Here is an 18,747-nt window from a genome sequence, read left to right on the forward strand (position 1 = left end):
TCCCGCATGTGGGGGACGCTCTTAGAATAAGGCTCCAGGGCTGGGGGCAGGGAAGGCAGGGAGGTTGGAGGCCGTCTGAGCATTTGGAAACCCTCGTTTCTTGACTGATCGAGTCCACGTTTGTAAAGTACCTTCCCTGTGTGTCCAGCTGGCCCCCGGCTGGTGGCAAGGGTGCTGGGATGGGGCCGACCCTGTCCACGCCCTGCCCTGGAGACACCTGAGGGTCGGGGAGACACGTGGGAGGGTGAGAAGAGGGCGAGAGCCTGACGGCAGACAGGTGCACAGGTCGCTCGGTGCACAGGGGGCGGCTGCCAGCGCAGGGGTCACGGGTTAGGGCGCCACTGCGTGGCCTCAGGCGGCTTGCTTACCGCCCCCCTTCCCCTCTGATGACAGTGAGGCAGCCAGTAGCAGCCGCCGGGGAGAGCAGGGGCGGGGACTGACGGCCGAGGTGCGTGGGCACGTGCCCCTGATGGGCAATCCGCAGACCGTGTGTTAGTTCCCGTGTTACTGTCGCTGCCAGGACTCCTGCCCCCACCCCCATCTCTGTTTCACGCGGGGAGTCAGCTTCTGTGCCGAGCCGTGGACGGTGAGCGGGAGCTCTCCCAGCAAAGGAGGGGGCGGCGGGAGGGACGCAGCACAGCAGAGGCAGAGGGCAAGGTCCCCCGGGCACAGGACCCTGTGAGCCTCGGGGTGGGGGGGGGGGGGCGGGAGCCTTAAAGAGAGGGGTGGGGAGGGCGCGGGGCTGGGGTCCGTGAGCACCGTTCGCGCAGTGTGGCCCCGCCCTCACTCCTGGCCCTTGTGCCATCATCATCGCCCCAGGTACAGGGACCTCAGACACCTAGGTTTCTGCCGGCTACCCGTGCAGAATCCTGTCCTTGCGGAATCCTTGCTGCGCCGGGGTCTCGGGCCAGTGCCGTCTCATCGGGCCTTGCCAGTCTGGCCCTTCAGGCACCGCAGAGGCGCTCAGTGAGGCAGGGAGAGGTCAAGGGGGTCTGAGGCCTCTTGTTCAGGCCTCGGCTCTGGCTGGCTTGGAAGGCGGCACCGTCGTGGGTCCCAGGCTTCGTTCTTCAGGCAGGGGACCGCAGGGCCCCCGGGGCCTGGAGTCAGGTCAGCTCCACTGGGCTCGGCCGCCATAGAGCAGCATCCACCCTTCCCCCGCCTTCCCAAGGGTCCAGCCAGAAGGTGCCGGGTGATGTCTACACATGACGGCAGGTGAGGCACTGCCCAGCCCGGGCATTTCTGCACAGAATTCCCGCCCACTGTCCCCTCGCTGGTCCCGCCCTCAGATGCTCGGCGCTGATGACTCAGGGCCAGTCTCCAGCGCCTGCCTCTTCCCGGGGCTAGAGTCCTGCGTCCCTGCTGGCCGTGGTCCTCCACCGGGAAGTCTAGGCCAGGAGTGTTTGTCACCCTCCCTCGTTCCTTACCTACCAGCCACAGGCGAGTCTTCGGCCTGGAAACGTCCCCCAAGCCACCACTGCCCCTACTTGTCCCCACACCGCTGGCCTCCCCCGCTCACCTCCCTCATCCTCCCTCCCGCCACTCCTCCATGCGGCAGCCAGGATGGCCTTGGTAAATCCATTCTGCCCGTCACCGGCAGGACTCCCTCGGCAGCTCCCCGACACTGACCCGACCCCCTGAGGCCCTGTGCCGTCTGGTCCCCCCACCCCACCCTGCACGGCCACCTCATCCTCCGTGCTCCAGCCTGCCCTTCTCCCCACCTCAGGGCCCTTGCACATGCTGTGCCTGCAGCCCAAGTGCCCATTTTCTCACTTTCATGTGGCCACGTCCTCATCTGTCTGGACCTAGACGACCCCCACCCCTGAGCTGCCTTCCCTGATCACCGCACCTTGCAACCCCCTCATTAGCCTCACGAGCACTCCCCAGGGCCCCTCTAGACCCTCATATCACCTCTCTGACCCGGATCATCTGCCTTATTTCCATCCCGACCCTCCTTGCATACCCCCAGCGATGGGGCCTCACCACCTTTCCGGGAGCTTTGCATTTTCCCTTCTCCACGGTGGACAGAACCACTCCCTGGCGTGGATACCTGTCTGTCACCGGGATGATAAACACAGACGTAAATGTGTTCCTTGTGTCCGTGGAGGGAGGAGGCTCCCTTTTGCACTTAGCCAGAGTCCCTGCCCCTCAAAGCCTCTCTGCCCACCCCTGCAGACGAATAGGCCTTGGTCGTACAATTAATTCAAAACCTGGAGCCCGAGGGCAGCGTACGGCGTGACCTTTAGGAATCCGTGTTCCGTGTGCGACCCCGGTGCAGGTTCAGGCGGCGTCTCTCCCTTGTTTTATTTATTAGGAGCTTTGGTTGGTGTTTGATTTTCATCCCCTTAGCAGCTTCCTGTGTGTGGAATTCTGCACTGGGGACCAGGCAGGATGACGCTCCCCCGCCCCCCACCCCGCTCCCTGCACCCTGGACGGCAGGGCTGAGACACAGCATCTGGCAACTCCTGAGCCAGGAGCCCCTGCAGAGAGGAGCCTGAGACCCGGGGTGCCGTGCAGCTGGCCTTCGCCGACCAGGCTGGGCCCGGGAAGCACTCTCACCCCCTGTGCTCCCGACATAAGCCTAGAGGCGCGGCCGGGACCCCACAGCAACCCCTGGGGTCCGCCCGCTCGGGCGTCTCCACTTGCCACACGCACCTGCACGCAGCGGCCCCGGGGGGAGTGACGAGACTGGGACCTCCCTGCTAAAAGCCCGGCCATGGCTCCCACTGCCTTCAAGACCCAGCACTGACTTGTGCTGCAGCCTGGCCTCCCCTTTCCTGCCGGGCCCCACCACCATTAGCAGATCGCCCACGAAATCCCCGATCCTGTCTTGCGAGGGACAGAGGACTATGTGTGGAACCCAGGTGAGGGGGAAGCCACCTCCAGAATTGGGGAAGGGTAGGTTAGGAAGGGCTTCCTGGAGGAGGTGGCACGTAAACGGCCATGAAGAGGCGGGCACGGAGAGCGCAGGATCTGGGAGGGTGGCCCGTCGTCAGGAGGTGCGGAGCTCAAGGCTGATGAGTGACACGTGTGCAGAAGGGTGCAGGGGCCCGGCTTGGGGGGGCGGTGCCCTGGTGGGGAGGGCCGATGCGGCTGAAGCGCGGGTGACAGCTGAGGGCCTGAGGGTCCCTGATGGGCGTCGGGGTTGGGTTGGTGGGGGAGTGACAGTATGGCGGGGCCCCCTGGAGTCAGGGCCGCTGGAGGAGCGGGTCCAGAGAGGCAAGGTGTTAGGTGCGGATCAGGTGCTGGGGCCACTCTGGTGTAGACGGTGCCCGGGGCGGGGGCAGGGTTCCGAGAGACCGGCTGACGAACAACCGCGTCCGTGCGCAGGGGCCGTGTCGCTGGGTCTGCCTCGTCAGGCGCGCACGGCCTCGCTTCCGGACAGGCCGCTTCCTCTCCAGCCTGTGGTGGCCCTCCGCGACCCGTGAGGCCGGCAGAGCGGTGGGCCCGCCCAGATCCGAAGCCCCGTCCTTGCCTCCGGGTTCGTATCCGAGGGGACCCAGGGGAGACACGCAGCCACGTCGGGATGACCGGAGCTGCGCGGCTCAGCCAGACGAGCCCTGTGCTGGGTGAGCTGGACCCACGGTGTTCCAGGCTCCACCCGCTGGCTCCAGGCACCCGACGGGCACCCCTCGGTCGTCCGCCAGCTCACCCGCCTGCCAGGAGCTCTGGGGGGGACGGGGCCCAGCCACACGCGCGTGGCCTCCCCAGGGGCCTGGGGTTTGCACAAACCAGACAAGGAAGTGGGCGGGCGCCTGGCGGAGTGAGCGCTGTGCCCTGCCCGAGGGTCTTAGGCCTCCTCCCGGGCCTTGCTTTGAGGGAGGAAGGCCCCGAGGTTCCCCAAGGTCAAGGGGGAGACGCCAAGCTGTGCTTCAGGCTGTCAAAGCCTTAAACACACATTCTTGAGGTCTTATTTTCATGGCCCGTTGGAAGAAAAAGCTTAGCGGGGGCATCGAGCTACCCCAGCTGGGGAGGGACAGCTCTGCCCAAGCCCAGATTCCCCTGATTTTCCATGTGCTGTTCCGCACGCGAGGCAGACCTCCAGCGCCTTGGGGAAGTGGCTTTTCTGTCTGATTTTGATAAGGTTGTTAAATAAGCAGGTAAGAAAGAGAATGAAGTCGCAGGTCCCTCGCCCTCAGTGCAGCAAAGGTGTGGCCAGGATGCACGTACGTGTGCCCCACACCGAACACCAGGTCTAGAGGCAGGGGGGAGCAGGTGAACCCTTGGAGATGTGCAGTGTCCAACCTGCCCAACTGTATGCTTTCACCCTGGAGCGCGTGACGGGCAGAGCCAGAACCGCGACCCTGTTCGGTTCTCAGGGCTGAGTCCCAGCTACACCACCTGTAGGTCTCCTAAGCTCTCCGCGCCCCGGATCCCTCCTCTGTGAAGTGGGGATGGCAGTGGTGTCCTTCCCGCCGGGCCACTGAGCGGTCAGGCGAGGAGTCCAAAGCGCTTGGCACAGCGTGAAGGCTAACAGCCCTGAGCGCCAGCAGACTGAGCGCCGACGGCTGGGTGTTCCTGCCATAACCGTGAGGGTGAAGGAGAGGTAGGTAGTCGAGGAAGAGAAGGTGCCGGAAGGCAATGTCTGTGGAAGGGCTGCCACATGCCCAGGGGACTTCCCAGGACCCGGCTGGGAAGCCTGAGCCCAGAGGAGCCGCTGATGGACCCGTCAGGGCCGGGAGGGCTTCCCGTCGGGGGAGGGCCGGGGGCCGAGCACACCTTGGCTTCCGTGGCGACTGGCCTGCATACCCACCTTGAAAAAGTCCAGACAGGCCGGCGGGAGGGCCTCTCCTCCATGACGTTGGCACATTAGAGGAGCCAGGCTGGCCCCAAGGCGAGGACTGGCCAGGCCAGGCGCCCCTGGGCAGGACAGCCAGGCGCAGTGGCTGAGGACCAGCCCGGGACAGAGGAGGGACCTGGGGTCAGCGTCAAGGGACCTGGCTCTGGGCCCTGGTGGGGGGTTCTCCTGGCCTCTAAAATGGGCAGAGACACCTGCCTTGGAGAACTGCCACGAGAGTTCACCGGACCACGGGCCTGGAGCCCGTGGATGGCGGCTGTGGGGAGGGACCCACGGGGGAGGAGGCCTGCATTCCAGGGACAGGCGCCTGGGGCCCCAGGGCCACGGACAGCGGCGCTCGTGCCCCTGGGAGCCACAGTGGGATCGGAAGCCCCTGTTCCTGGCTCTGGGGGCTAATTAGACCCTGGAGGCGGCTCCTGGGGCTTCAGAGCCCCCCCCCCCCCGAGATGGGTGAGAGCGGCCTGCAGGTGGGGGCTGGGGGCCGTGGGGGTTCCCCTGGGACAGCACCCCGGTCCCTGTAGAACATCCATGCACCCCCCCTTGCTCGTTCACTCATTGTCTCACTGCTCCCTGCTGTGGATTGGGGCGCCCAGGCCATGGGGACAGAAGGACATGCCTCGGGAAGGGAGGTGTTACAAGGCGCTGTGGGACCCAGAGGGGTGAGAGTGGTCACTGAGCCTGCCAAGTCGGGGCAGGCTCCCCAGAGGAGGGGTGTGGGCCTGGGCTGGAGGGACGAGGGAAGGGAGCCGGGGGCCCAGAGGGGAGAGCGACAGGTGCAGGTGGAGCCTGGGCCTCGAAGGCACCGCTAAGACGTCGTCATCTGGTCTGCAAGCTGTGTTCAGCATTACGGACGCATAGGCCCAGGCTTTGCGGTCATCTGCCCACGGCCCTTCCATCCCAGTTCACAGCTAACCACGGCGTGACAGGTGGGGGCTTCTTCTGATGGAATCAAGGCAATGAGCTCAGAGAGGGCCGGAACTGGGTCTCAGTGCCTGTTATGCGCTGGAGGGGTAATGCGTAGTCGGGCAGGCTGCGCACTGCCCAACTCCAAGGGAAGCCACTCATGCTGTGACCTTCGTTAGTAATGGTCCTGGGCTGGTGCAGTCCACAGCCTGTGTGACAACACTATAGGGCGGCCCGGCGGGATGTCTGGGCTAGTCACTTTCCCACTCTGGGCCTTGGTCTCCCCCTCTGTTGTTCCGTGGCAGTATGGCTCTCCAGAATTGGCACGTAGTAAAGTCCTCTCTCGGGGTTTGCCGCCGTCCCTGAGCCCTCCAGGGAGCTCGGCCACGCCAGGGTGTTGGGGTGGAGCCCTGACGCCCATCTTCTCTCCCTGCCAACCCTTGTCCCAGTCCGTCCCATCCTGGCCGTGTCCCTTCCTCTCCCGGGAGGCCCCACTGGACACCTGGCCTCGGTTGCTTTGCCGTGTCAAATTCCGCACGAACTGGACCTTCCAGAGCCCGTGGGTCACAGTTTATTTTTGAAAACAAAACACGACAACAACAACGACAAAGGCTAACGGCTGAATCTGCTGGGGACTGACTGTTGACTTCAGAACTTTGGCTGGAGGAGGGGGTGGGGGTGGGGGTTGTCAAAAGCCCAAATAAACAGAGTCTGCTTTCCAGCCGTGGGGCCCACGGTTTTCATGTGGAAAGAGGCTGTGGGAACCGAGTCCTCCCTTCCCACTGATTCATGGGGTGATTCATCTGTGTGTAGGGAGGAGGACCAGGAAACAGGCCTGCCCCGCCCCACCACCCCCTCCCCACCGCCCACCGCGGGGCTCTGCTTAAAGGGACAGGGCCCGGCGGGGCTCTAGTCATCAGCTGGCTGACCCAGGAGCCTCGGAGGGGTGCCCCAGGCTCTGGGTCAGGAGGACTCAGGCTCTGAAGTCCCTGGGACCCGGATTGGGGGCTTTTCTGTGCCCCATCCCCCGTCACACTGTGCTGTGCCCGACTCGCCTGAACTCAGGTGCACACAGAGGCGCTCGGCCAGTGTGGCTTGAACATACCCCGCATGAGAGGCAGGGCTGTGGGTGGGGCATTACACTGGGAACCCCAGGAGGGAGAGACTCATGCTGGCTGGAAGGAGCCTGCCGGGGGACTGCCTGGAAGAGACGGCACTGGAGTTGTGCCCGGGACAAGCTGGCGCGTCCTGCGGGGGGAAGTGGGGAATGGTCTGTGCAGGTGAGGCGCAGAACGGTGGGTGATGAAGCAGAGACTGGGGGTAAATGGCCCAACAGGTTACACAGCAGGGAGAGGGTGACCCTTGACTGGGCCCTCGGGGACTGGCCGCCCCAGCAGAGCACGGTGGGCGCGAGCCTCGGCCGGGGAAACCCGGCAGACCCTGCCAAACGCCCATCCGGTGGAAGAGACAAGGGCCTGGGGTCGGGGTCCTCTGAGGTCCCCAGGGCACAGGAACTGCCCGGCCAGGAACGTCTCGTCAGAGACTGGAACCTGGACAGGGCCGCAGACTCTGTGGCTGGTTTCCTTCCCTGTGCCCGGAGGCCAGAGTATGACGTGGGCTCCCAGGGGGGTTGCCTCGAGGTGGAGAGGGCAGAGCTGGGCTCAGCCCCCCCAGCTGACTGGCGGCCTCGGTCGCAGAGCATCAGGGAGACTTAGCCATCCCGCGTGGAGATACAGACTCCGACCGCGACGGCGTGCTGGGAGCGTGGAAGGAACCCTGGCCCACAGTGGGCCCTGCCCCGGGGCCCCCGTTAATGTGAGCTCTGAGCCTTACACCCCGCCCCTCTGAGGGTTTTGCCACCCGGAGGAAGAGGGCTCCCAGGCCGGGTAGCCCCTGGCCGCCTGCATTTTGATGGGTGAGGGGCCTCGCGGTGGCGGGCAGGCTCTGACCACCCCGGACAGGCAGCCTTTGATTCAGGCTGACCACTGTGGCCTGGGCCCCCCTGTCCAGCGCCCACTGCCTGGCTGAGAGGCAGACATCACAGAACTGGCGGGGGGAGGGGTGGCTCCTCCCCACCTCTGACCTTGGACCCCGAGGGAAGCTCTCTCCGGTTCAGGCATAAGGGACACTCGGGGCCCCTAAGGAGGAGAGCCCTCGGCCTGCGCTCAGAACCTGCCTTCTCTAACTAGAGACGCATCTCCAGGCAAGAGGACTGAGCTCAGGGAGCCACAGTTTTCCCACCTTTAAGATGGGGGCAGTGCCCCCCGCCCTGGCCGCCTCCTGACGTGGGGAGACGAGTCGGGGTGTGGAGAGCCCTGCATTTGCCCCAGATGTTTATGCAACACCGATGATGGCTGCACTCGCCTTACCTCCTGTCCCTCTGGGCAAAACGGAAAACTCCGGATTCTCACTCAACCCTGATGACCCCTCACCTCCCAGAACTGGACTTCACGGGCCGAGACCTCTTAGCTCACCAGCACCAGTCCCGGGGTGCAGGGTTAGGCTCACAAGTCACATCCGTACCCGGTTCCCACAAGTCGGGGGTTGGGGGGCACCTTCAGCCTCCTTTTCAGACTAGGAGTCAAGGCCCAGAGAGGGTGAGTGATTTGCCTGAAGCCACACAGCCGGAAGTGGGGCTGCCCAGCCGAGCCCGGCCTGCGGGACTCCCGGCACTCGGCTCATTCGGGGAGCCGCTTACAAGCAGTGCTGGGCGGGCCCGGTTCCAGGTACCGCCAGTCTCTGTAGAGAGAGAGAGCTCTCTCTGGGAGAGAGCTCAGCACATGCCCGAGCAGGGAGACCGAAGGGGTGTGGGCCCGGTGCCACCCACATCCCTCAGGCCCGCGGTCCCGGCAGGCGGCGGCCCCCACTGCTGACAGCAGCAGAAATCTGAGCCGGCAAGGGTTCCAGGGGGTTCATGAACCGCCTGGAAAGTTGGACTGGGGTCTGGCCAAGTTGGATGGGGGGCCGTGGCGACGCAGACATCCGGAGTCCCGCGGGGCCTGGGAGGGGGCCACCCCAGGGCCAGACCGGGGCAGCTCCGAAGGGATGGCCGGGGACCTCTGCTGTCACCTTGCCCGATCACGGCACTAGCACGGGCCGGAGGATGGGCCAGAGCCGGCGGGGGAGGGGACGGTGGCCTCACGCCAGGGCATTGCTCTGGATGAGAGAAAGGGTGAGGGCCCAGGGGGCTGGCTCGGGTCTGGCTCAAGTGTCCCGTCACTGCTTTGCAGCCCAGGATAAGTGTCCTGACATCTCTGAGCCTCCCGGCCCGCCCGGTGGTATCGCGTCCAGTGAGGAGAGTCCACAGTAACCATTCCTGGGACGAGGGAGCCCCCTCCCAAATATCTGGGTGTCACCGGGCTGAGTGTCGGGCATCCCTGAGGGGCTCTGAGCCTCGGGGGGGGGGGGGTCCTCGCTGGAGCTTCCTCCCGGGGGGGGGGGGGGTTCGGGGCACCGCTGGCGGTGTCTGGGCCTCATTAATGCGCCTGGTTGTTCCTGCCAGCGCAGGTCTCCACCAGCTGACCAGCCCGAGGTACAAGTTCAACTTCATCGCAGACGTGGTGGAGAAGATCGCGCCGGCCGTGGTCCACATAGAGCTCTTCCTGAGGTGTGCGAACCCCTCCCGGGCACCCCCCACCCCCGTTCTAGCACGGGGGCGGTCGAAGCCGAGCGCACGTGGGGTCCGGCAGACCTCCCCGACACCTGGCGCCCTTGGGGAGGGCGGCCCCTCTCTGACTCTGGTCTCCCCGCCAAGGGGGGGTTGGATACCGACCTCACAGCGCCAGGGCGTGGTAAGCAGGCGCACCGCGATGTCAGCTCTGGTGGCCCTGAGACTGTCAGAGCTGCTTCTGGGAAGCTCCGGGGCCCCGACGGCTGATCGCTCAGGGCAGTCCTGAGGTCTCCCGGGGCGTCCTGTGCTCCCCAGAGAGAAGACGCTGACAGTCGACGTCTCGCGTTCAGGGTTCCTCTTCCTTGTCTTAACCTCGTGGCCCCTGTGTGGGAGGGGGCCTCCAGACGGCCCAGGTGAGGCATGCAGGGCCAGAGCCCCGTTCCCCAGCAGCTCACTGTCGGAAGAGCAGTATCCCTGGACACCTGCCGTGTGCTCCGAGCCCCCTCGGCTGCTTTGCCTGCATCTGCCTAAACAGCCCTGGTGAATGCCCACCTCTTAGTGGAGACGGCCGGGCACGCACAGGAGTCACCCCAAGAGTCGGGCCTGGGGGGCCCGCCCCTCAGTGCTGACTGAGACTGTACCCCGACGGACTGCTATCACTCAGGGCTGAGCCCCAGAAGCTAAGCTTCGATGTTCCCATTTTCTGGGTGTGGAGCAGAGGCCTGGAAACTTCTCTGAGCTCACAGAGCGGCTGAGTGCCAAGTCGGGGTTTCACCCCAGGTCTCTCAGACCCCAGAGCTGACCCCTTGCTGCCCTTTCTGCAACCTCCAGACCCTGAGACATATCATTGAGGAAATTATAACTGGACACGCTAAGTGGTATGTCCCTGGCCTTGCCAGTGGCTCAGACGAGGACCGTGTATTTCCAGAAGGCTCCGGGCACCAGGCTTCGAGCCAGCCAATTGCTGACTGTAGCCCAGTCTGGCCAGGTGGCAGTGCCATTGCCACATCAGCCTCCGAGGCCGATGTCCACGTGGGTGGGTGGACGAGACGGAGCGGGCAAGATCCCAGACACAGATGAGATGCTCATCAAGCTTGGGAGCCTTGGCTGTGACCCCGGCCTGGGCGGGGAGGCCCCGGGGCTGCCTCGGGCCCGCCTCGGGCCCCTCCAACAGACAAGCGCCAGACCCTAGCCGTGGGTGCAGGGGTGTGGCCAGGTGCAGCCCTCGCCCAGGGCCACACGGAGCTGGGGGGCGGGGGCAACGGCCCGTGTGAGTGGTCAGATCCCGTGGTCCCCCTGGGGCCGAGTGCCCAGGCTGCCTGCTTCAAACCCCTGCTCTGCCCTTTGCCTGCCTGACCCAGAGAAGTAGTTCAAGTCCTGGGCCTCAGTTTCCCCACCCGCAAACCGAAGGCCTCCTACCGTGTAGGGTGGTTGTGAGCATTAAATCACTCGGGGAGTCTGGCTCGGGGTGCCCGGTGGCCTTGGCTCTGGTCACCGGTCCTGCCCGCTGAGGTGGGTCTTGTGCAACCCTCACTTCCCTGAGACAGCCCCCACCCTCGAGTTCCTTCTCTCCTGCCCCGTCCAGGCCCCTCGGGGGTCCCAGAGGCGACCCGCCCCAGAGAGGGTCCTGAGCCAGGTTCCCAAGAGGGAACCTGAGGCCATGGTTCCCTCTTGGCCCTGCGGGTGGCTGGGCGTGGTCACACATCAGGGAACTCTGACCTCTGACCGTTTGCTCCTGTTCACGGAGACAGAGGCCGGGCCCGGCGTCTGCTTGTGTCTGAGCACACACCGTGCCCTGCACCGTCCGCTGTCTCCTCCGCCCCCTGAGTCCCCGGAAGGATGACACCTGGTGTCATCATGGAGCAGAGCCTGCCACCAGCACTGCCTGTCACGCCGTCTGGGGCTTCGGGGCAGGGGAGGGACCGGGCGGGTTGGGAACGCAACCGCCCCAGCACTGCCCCTTCCCTGCACGGTCCGATCTGCCCCTCCACGGAGAAGTACCCCCCTGGGGACCCCGGCATCTGCTGCGCTGTCCCCCAGCCCTGTTTGTTGAGTGGCTTCCTGCCCCCAGGCGCTTTGGACAACAGGCGTCACACCCAGCAGGGTAGATGCCCCATTTCCTAGCTGGGGAGACTGAGGCCTGCCCACGGCCAGGCAGGTAATGAGCGGGACGGCCCTGAGATTAGAGTGCCGGCCTGTCTGGCTCCAGCTCTGTGCCCGCCTGTCCTAACAGGCCTGCCAGGCGTGGGCCTCGCGTCCCTTCCCGGCAGACTGCAAGTCAGAGGTCACCGCCCCCCCTTGAGGCCGTGAAGAGGGCCCAGCGTTAAGTGAGCCGGCCAAGGCCGCAGCCGAAGGTGGCAGGGCTGGGCCTGAGGGCGGGGTGGGGGTGGGGGGCCCCGAACCGCGTTCTCTTACCCCACACGGGGCTCCGCTCCCCTCCAGCAGGCCCCCGCCCGCCCTGACCACCCCCCCCCCCCGCCCGCGCTCGCTCCCCGCAGACACCCCCTGTTTGGCCGCAATGTGCCCCTGTCCAGCGGCTCGGGCTTCATCATGTCGGAGGCCGGCCTGATCGTCACCAACGCCCACGTAGTGTCCACCTCCAATGCCGTCTCGGGCCGGCAGCAGCTCAAGGTGCAGCTGCAGAACGGAGACACATACGAGGCCACCATCAAAGACATCGACAAGAAGTCGGACATCGCCACCATCCAGATCCACCCCAAGGTGAGTGGGCGGCGGGCGGGGCGGGGACGCCTTCCCAGGCCCCAGCGCTCGGAGACGCCTCGGCCCGACCTCCCTGTGGGACGCTCGGAGGAACCGAGGCCCAGCCACGGGGCGGGCCAGCCTAGAACCGGGGTCTCCAGACCCCCCGCCCCTGCTTCCTGAGCTGCCGTGTGCAAGCAGACCGGGCTGCCGCCCGCCAGCCAGCGATGTGCCCCCAAGTCATTCGCGAAGGGGCGTCCTCCAAGGCCCAGGGACGCTGCCTGCGTCCCTCCCGGCTCACTCCAGGACATGCAGCTTCCCCCGTGGGGCTGACGGGACGCCGGCCTGGCGCTCCGGGACACACGCCCCGGTCCCTCCACGTCCCGTCCCCCCAGCTGGCCAGGCGGGGCCCACAGCGGGGCCACAGCCGTCCCGCGTCACCGCCAGGGGCTGGCACTGTGCCTGCGCCCCACCGCCCCTGACAGAAGGGGCGTCGGTGTCCTGCTACTTCCGAGGGGACACTGAGGTCAGAGAGGTTAAGTCACTGCCCAAGGTCAGGCTAAGCCGGGGCAGGGCACGTCCGGTGTTGTGGTCGTGACTCTCGGTGAGGGCAGCCTGCCCCTGCCGTGAGGTCGGTGACCAGGCGGCTGTCTGTGCTGGTGAGTCTGGCTTGGCTCACTTGGAATCTGGCTTCTGCTCTTTCTGAATGAAAGTGTGTGGTTTTGGTGATAATGAATCTTTTGTGAGGAGGCTCCTTCTTGCCCGATCCAGGGAGGAGGAGAGGCTTATCCCAACGGGGACCCTTCCCCACGGCAGTTACTGAGCCCGGGGCCACCACCTCCGTTCTAAAGATGGGGAAACTGAGGCTGGGGCGGGGCACGGGGTGTGCTCAAAGACAGAGGCTGGCAGACGTCTTCGGTGACGCTCCAGATAGTAAGCACTTCGAGGCTTTGTGGGGTCCGGGCCCTCTGGGGACGCCTCTCAACGACGCAGCCACCACAGGCCACACGAGCCCGTGGCCGTGTCCCCATAAAACTTTATTTACAAAACAGAAACAGGCAGCACGCTGCGTTTGGCCCGAGGGCCACAGGGTGCAGCCCCTGCCGAGGACCCCCACATGGTGACGCAGAGCCAGACTGGACCGCCGGTCTGGCGGTCGCCGGGTCTCTCCTGTTCCAGGCACCGCAGCACAATCCCGAGGGGCACACACAGCAGCCGTCCGTGGCCCCGGGGGCTGGTGGACTTTAGTAAGGCCTGCACGACCTCCCAGCGGGAGCTGCCTCAGCCCCTGGGTCCCGCGCGTGGTGGCCCCCCCAGCCTTGGGGGGGCTGTGGCCCCGCGGCCACGCGGGCAGGTGAGGAAGGGCCGAGTGGAGCCCTGCCGGCTCGCCTCACCCCCGTTCACAGGTCCCCCCGTTTGTACTGGGAGCTGCCCTGGGACAGAAGACCTTAAGTGGCATGGTGGCTAGAGCAGAAAGAGGAGGCCACTGCCAGGGAGGAAAGGGGAGTGACCACACACAACCGGGTGCTCAGAGGGCCCGAGGTGCGGGGTCCTTGTCCAGAGCTAGAGGGAGGCCCCCCGCGATCGGGACAGGACGGTCGCCGGCACCTTCTCATAAAGCTTTGTGTCTGCAAATGACTGCCGCCCCCCGGGAGCCCCCAGAAGCAGTGCCCCTCCCCGGTGGTGGCCTCGGACGTAAGGGGTGTGACACCGGACCCCCAGATTCACGGAGGTGCTGGCGACGGGGCCTCGGCCGCCGTGGATTCCACGTTTGCCACTGTGCGCACTTGGGCACCTTAAGCCCGCTCAGGAGCACCCCCTCTGAGCGTGTCTCCTGCAGCTTCCGGGACACGGAGGCGACCCCCAACACGGCTGCCCTCAGAGCTGCCGGCCCGGCCGTGGACTCAGACAGACAGACGGGCTGGCTCCACATGAAACTGGAGTGGGCAGGCGTCTCCGTGGGCAGGGGGTGATGGCAGAGCTTGGCTGAGTCACCTCGCCGCTCTGGGCCTCAGTTTCCCTGTGTGTCTACATCGGGAGATCTGGTTGAGCTGGGTCAAGGGTTCCAAAACTAGGGCTCCAGAGCCCCTGCAGTCCTAGGCACCAGTCTGTGTGTGATGCATTTTTGACGGCATTCGTAGCCCCTGTCAGACTTTCAGAGGGACCTGTGGCCACCGAACCACTGAGCTCGATGACCTCAGAGGCCGTGCCCAGCCGGACCCCGTGGGCCTCCTCCCTGTGTGTGACCCCTGCAGCCCACCTGGGGACCCCCGTGGTCACTGGTGCGGCTGAGGCTCTGTTCCAAGGCCTCCAGCCCGGGTCTCTCCTGCTACGGGTCGGCTGGAGGCCGGCCCGGCCTCCGTCTGAGTTGGCAGCTTGCCTCGGCCTTCACCCCCGATGGGTCTCTCCAGCCGCTCCGGCCCTCCTGGGACCGTCCCGGCCTTGATCTGGCTCCAGTCCCACCCAAGGCAGACAGCTGAGCCTCCCTCCCCGTGTCCCCCCCGCAGAAGAAGCTCCCGGCCCTGCTGCTGGGCCACTCGGCAGACCTGCGGCCCGGTGAGTTTGTGGTGGCCATCGGCAGTCCGTTTGCCCTGCAGAACACGGTGACCACGGGCATCGTCAGCACGGCCCAGCGGGACGGCAAGGAGCTGGGCCTCCGGGACTCAGACATGGACTATATCCAGACGGACGCCATCATCAACGTGAGTCCTCGCGGGGCCTCCGGCGGGGCTCGCTCCCCATCGCCCGGCCTGCGTGCTAGAAAGGTCCTTCTTTACGCTGAGCAGAGCCTGGACTCCCTGTGACTTCTGCACGCGGGCGCCAGGCCCGCCCTGGGAGTCCGCGGCTTCATTCCTGACCCCGGCCAGCCCTTGGGGGACGCAGAGGCGTAGCCGCGCCCGAACCACTCACACTGTCAGCCTCGATTTTCTCGTCCTCAGTGTTGCTACCGAATCGGGGGGCTCACGGCGCGCTCTGCCCAGGCGCCCCACACCCACCTCTCTGGTTTGCCGTGGTTCGGGCTCTTCTGGAAATGTTAGTCTTTGTAGAGACCCCTCGAGGCGGGTGGGGAAGAACTGTACCCCGTGAGGCGAATCTGGAGGCGTGCGGCGTGTGCAGAGGGCTCCGGCCCAGGCCAGACGGCGTCCACGTGGCCTCCGGGGCCTCAGCTTTCTTACCTGTGAAATGGGGGCAGGAGTGAGGCCTTTCAATGCTGTTGGGGGTAAAATCCGAGTACCCGTCTTCTGTGCTGGTTAACAGTGAGGGCTCGGGAGACAGAGCTTCAGGAACCCGCGAGGGGCCCAGGGCTCAGCTAACGTCTCGTTTCCTCCCTTGCAGTACGGGAACTCCGGGGGGCCCCTGGTGAACCTGGTGAGTGTCCCCAAGTCCTCCACTCACATGGCAGCACGGCCCCGAGGCGGGGATGGGACCTCGAAGATGTGCCTTGAGTCTTCGCACCCGCTGGCTGGGCTGGGGGCCCCGGGGGAGGGCATGACCCCAAGGGCCTGTTGCCCAGCCCCCCAAGCCCCCAGGGATGCTGAGTAAGGGTGACCCAGAACAGCAGCCAGGCGGGGACCACATGCCCATCAAGGACCTGGGGCAGGGGAGACACAGGTCACGGCCGGTCACGGCTCTGGGCCCCCCATCCTTGCGTTTACGTGCGAGGGTGTGGGGGCGTCCTCCTTCCGTCCCAGCCCTGTTGGGTCACCCCTGCCTCGGGTCTGCCCTGGGCCCCAGAGTCAGGCTCATTTCCCATCCCAGGGGAGATTTCCAGAATCAACCCAAAGTTCAGTTCAGAAATCAGTCCGGCTCTGGGCCCTGAGAATTGTTGGATGCCCTCCCGTCCTGGGGAGCTCCTGTGGGCAAGTGTGACGTGAGGAGCAGTGAGGGGGCTCTGCAGGGATGCAGGCAGGGAGGGCTTCCTGGAGGAGGGAGCATCTAACTTGCACTGTGGAGACCGAGGGTCTGGGGTTGAGAGGGACGTGCAGGGGAAAGATAGTCCGGGGAGCAGCACGGCACGAGCGGGAGGGGTCAGACGCTCAGCGGGACGAAGGCTGCAGCACTGGTGTTCGAGAAAGTCGTGCGGGTGGGCTTCAGGCTGGAGGCCAGAAAAGCCGGCGCAGGGGTGCGTGCTGGGTATGGAGAGGAGTGCCTTCCCGGGAGGGTGTCAAGAGCGAGGTGTGTCCGGGGCCCCGGCTGCAGCCTCGAGGGGTGCAGGGTGGGGGCGGCGGGGGAGGCCAGCTCCCAGGGTGCAGAGGGGGCGGGTGATGCCGGGAGCCACCCCGACCTCACGCCCCCAGCCGCGCTTCTGGAAGGAAGGCAGAGAGGGGCGTGTACACCTCATCACCCCCCTCCCCCGTCTGGGCTCCCAGGATGCTGCTGGGGGTGTCCTCCTCGCGGGGCGGACCGCGAGCTCCCGTACCGACACTCTCTGGCGAGGGAGAGGAGGGGTCCGGCTTGGAGGGAGAGGTGGGGGGGTCCCTGGCCCGGAGGCGAACCCCGGAGCACCTTTCCCGGACAGCTTCCGGGAGCCCCTCGGGGGCGGTGACGGCCGGTCGGCCACGGGAGCCAGGCGGCGGCCACGGGGCTCGGGCTCCCCGGGTGACCGCCCCCTCGGACGGCCCCGCACAGGACGGAGAGGTCATCGGCATCAACACGCTCAAGGTTGCGGCCGGCATCTCCTTCGCCATCCCCTCGGACCGCATCACACGCTTCCTCACGGAGTTCCAGGACAGGCACGCCAAAGGTACGGTGCCACCCGGGGGTGCCGGGGCAGGGACGCCGGCCTTCCGAGCCGTCCCCCGGCGCCCTGGGGCCCCCACCCGCTCAGCCACGGCCTCCTTCTCTGTCCCCCCCGCCCCGTGCTTCTTGTCCACGTGCAACCCCCACCACCACGCGAGACTGTCCCCTTCTGGCTGCGTCTCCCACCCACCACCCGCCACCCGCCTCCAGCGACCTGGGCTCCCCAGGCTCCACTTCTCTGGGCGGCTGCAGACTCGTCCGTCTGTCCTCCCTCCCTCCCTCCCTTCCTCTCTTCCTTCCTTCCTTCCTTCCTTCCTTCCTTCCTTCCTTCCTCCCTCCCTTCTTTCCTTCTTTCCTTCTCTCCTTCCCTCCTTCCTTTCTCCCTCTCTCCCTTCCTCCCTCCCTCCCCTTCCTTCCTTTCTTCCTTCCTCCCTCCCTTCCTTCCTTCTTCTCTTCCTTCTTTCCTTCCTTCCTTCCTTCCTCTCTCCCTCTCTCCCTCCCTTCCTCTCTTCCTTTCTTCCTGTCATCCTTTCCTTCCTCCTTCCCTCCCCTTCCTCCCTTCCTCCCTCCCTCCCTCTTTTCCTTCTTCCCTTCCTTCCTCCCTCCTTTCCTTTCCTTCCTTCCTTCCTTCCTTCCTTCCTTCCTTCCTTCCTTCCTTCCTCTCTCCCTTCCTTCCTCTCTCCCTTCCTTCCTTCCTTCCTTCCTTCCTTCCTTCCTTCCTTCCTTTCTTCCTTCCTCCCTCCCTTCTTTCCTTCTTTCCTTCCCTCCTTCCTTCCTTCCTTTCTCCCTCTCTCCCTTCCTCCCTCCCTCCCCTTCCTTCCTTTCTTCCTTCCTTCCTCCCTCCCTTGCTTCTTCTCTTCCTTCTTTCCTTCCCTCCTTCCTTCCTTCCTTTCTCCCTCTCTCCCTTCCTCCCTCCCTCCCCTTCCTTCCTTTCTTCCTTCCTTCCTCCCTCCCTTCCTTCCTTCTTCTCTTCCTTCTTTCCTTCCTTCCTTCGTTCCTTCCTTCCTCTCTCCCTCTCTCCCTTCCTTCCTCTCTTCCTGTCTTCCTTTCTCCCTCCCTCTCTCCTTCCCTTCCTCCCTCCCTCCCCTTCCTCCCTTCCTCCCTCCCTCCCTCTTTTCTTTCTTCCCTTCCTCCCTTCCTCCTTTCCTTCCTCCCTTCCTCCCTCCCTCCTTTCCTTCCTCCCTCCCTTCCTTCCTTCTTTCCTTCCTTCCTTCCTTCCTCTCTCCCTTCCTTCCTCTCTCCCTTCCTTCCTTCCTTCCTCTCTCCCTCCCTTCCTCTCTTCCTTCCTTCCTTCCTTCCTCTCTCCCTCCCTTCCTCTCTTCCTTCCTTCCTTCCTCCCTCCCTTCTTTCCTTCTTTCCTTCCTTCCTCTCTTCCTTCCTTCCTTCCTTCCTTCCTTCCTCTCTTCCTTCCTTCCTGTCTTCCTTTCTTTCTCCCTCCCTCCCTCCTTTTCTTCCTCCCTTCCTCCCTCCCTCCCTCCCTCCTTTCCTTCCTCCCTCCCTCCATCTCTCCCTCCCTCCTTTCCTTCCTCCCACCCGCCCATCCCTGCACACTGCCCCTCTCAGTCTGCTGGTCGGGTCGACAGCCCAGGAGGGTAGCCTCGACTCCAAAGCAGTGGTGCCCAAGCCCCTGATCCTTGGAAGTCATGTTCTCTCAGCTCCTTCTCTCCATCCCCATCCACACAGGGATGCCCAGCCTCCCCTGCCCGCTTCTGGACAGCCAGGGGCATCCACCCGGTACGGGCCTTGGCCAGGCACAGGTGACTCCCCAGTGAGGGCCTGCCAAGCGCCTTCTTACAGTTGGTGGCCACGGCTGTTCTCCAAAGTAGGGTTGTGTCTCCTGATCTCAGGAGCTTTCCTGGCGGCCTCGACCCTCCTGCCTTTCATTTTAGCCCAAGTGAGCACCTCCCTCCCGCCGTTTTGTCTCCCGCGCCCACCTGCTCGCCGCCCAGGCCTCCCCCCGCCACTCCCACCTTCAGACTGCTCCCCTGTCTCCTCCCAG

General features: G+C 65.2%; 1 protein-coding gene across 4 annotated transcripts in view; it reads left to right on the top strand.

Moving 5' to 3' along the window:
- Nucleotides 1-18,747, top strand: part of HTRA3 (HtrA serine peptidase 3) — a 30,992-nt gene that overhangs the window by 2,171 nt on the left and 10,074 nt on the right. For 2 of the 4 annotated variants that reach the window (XM_058723198.1, XM_058723196.1), the window contains exons 2-6: nt 9,206-9,305; nt 11,807-12,029; nt 14,516-14,710; nt 15,345-15,377; nt 16,638-16,752. In XM_058723198.1, the coding sequence (XP_058579181.1) occupies nt 9,206-9,305; nt 11,807-12,029; nt 14,516-14,710; nt 15,345-15,377; nt 16,638-16,752 (666 nt within the window). Of the gene's footprint in view, nt 1-9,205; nt 9,306-11,806; nt 12,030-14,515; nt 14,711-15,344; nt 15,378-16,637; nt 16,753-18,431; nt 18,742-18,747 lie in introns of those variants that run through there. The other 2 variants (XR_009259796.1, XM_058723197.1) reach the window with 2 other exon arrangements.

This window comes from Neofelis nebulosa, chromosome 3 (genome assembly GCF_028018385.1).
Source record: "Neofelis nebulosa isolate mNeoNeb1 chromosome 3, mNeoNeb1.pri, whole genome shotgun sequence".
NCBI lineage: Eukaryota > Metazoa > Chordata > Mammalia > Carnivora > Felidae > Neofelis > Neofelis nebulosa.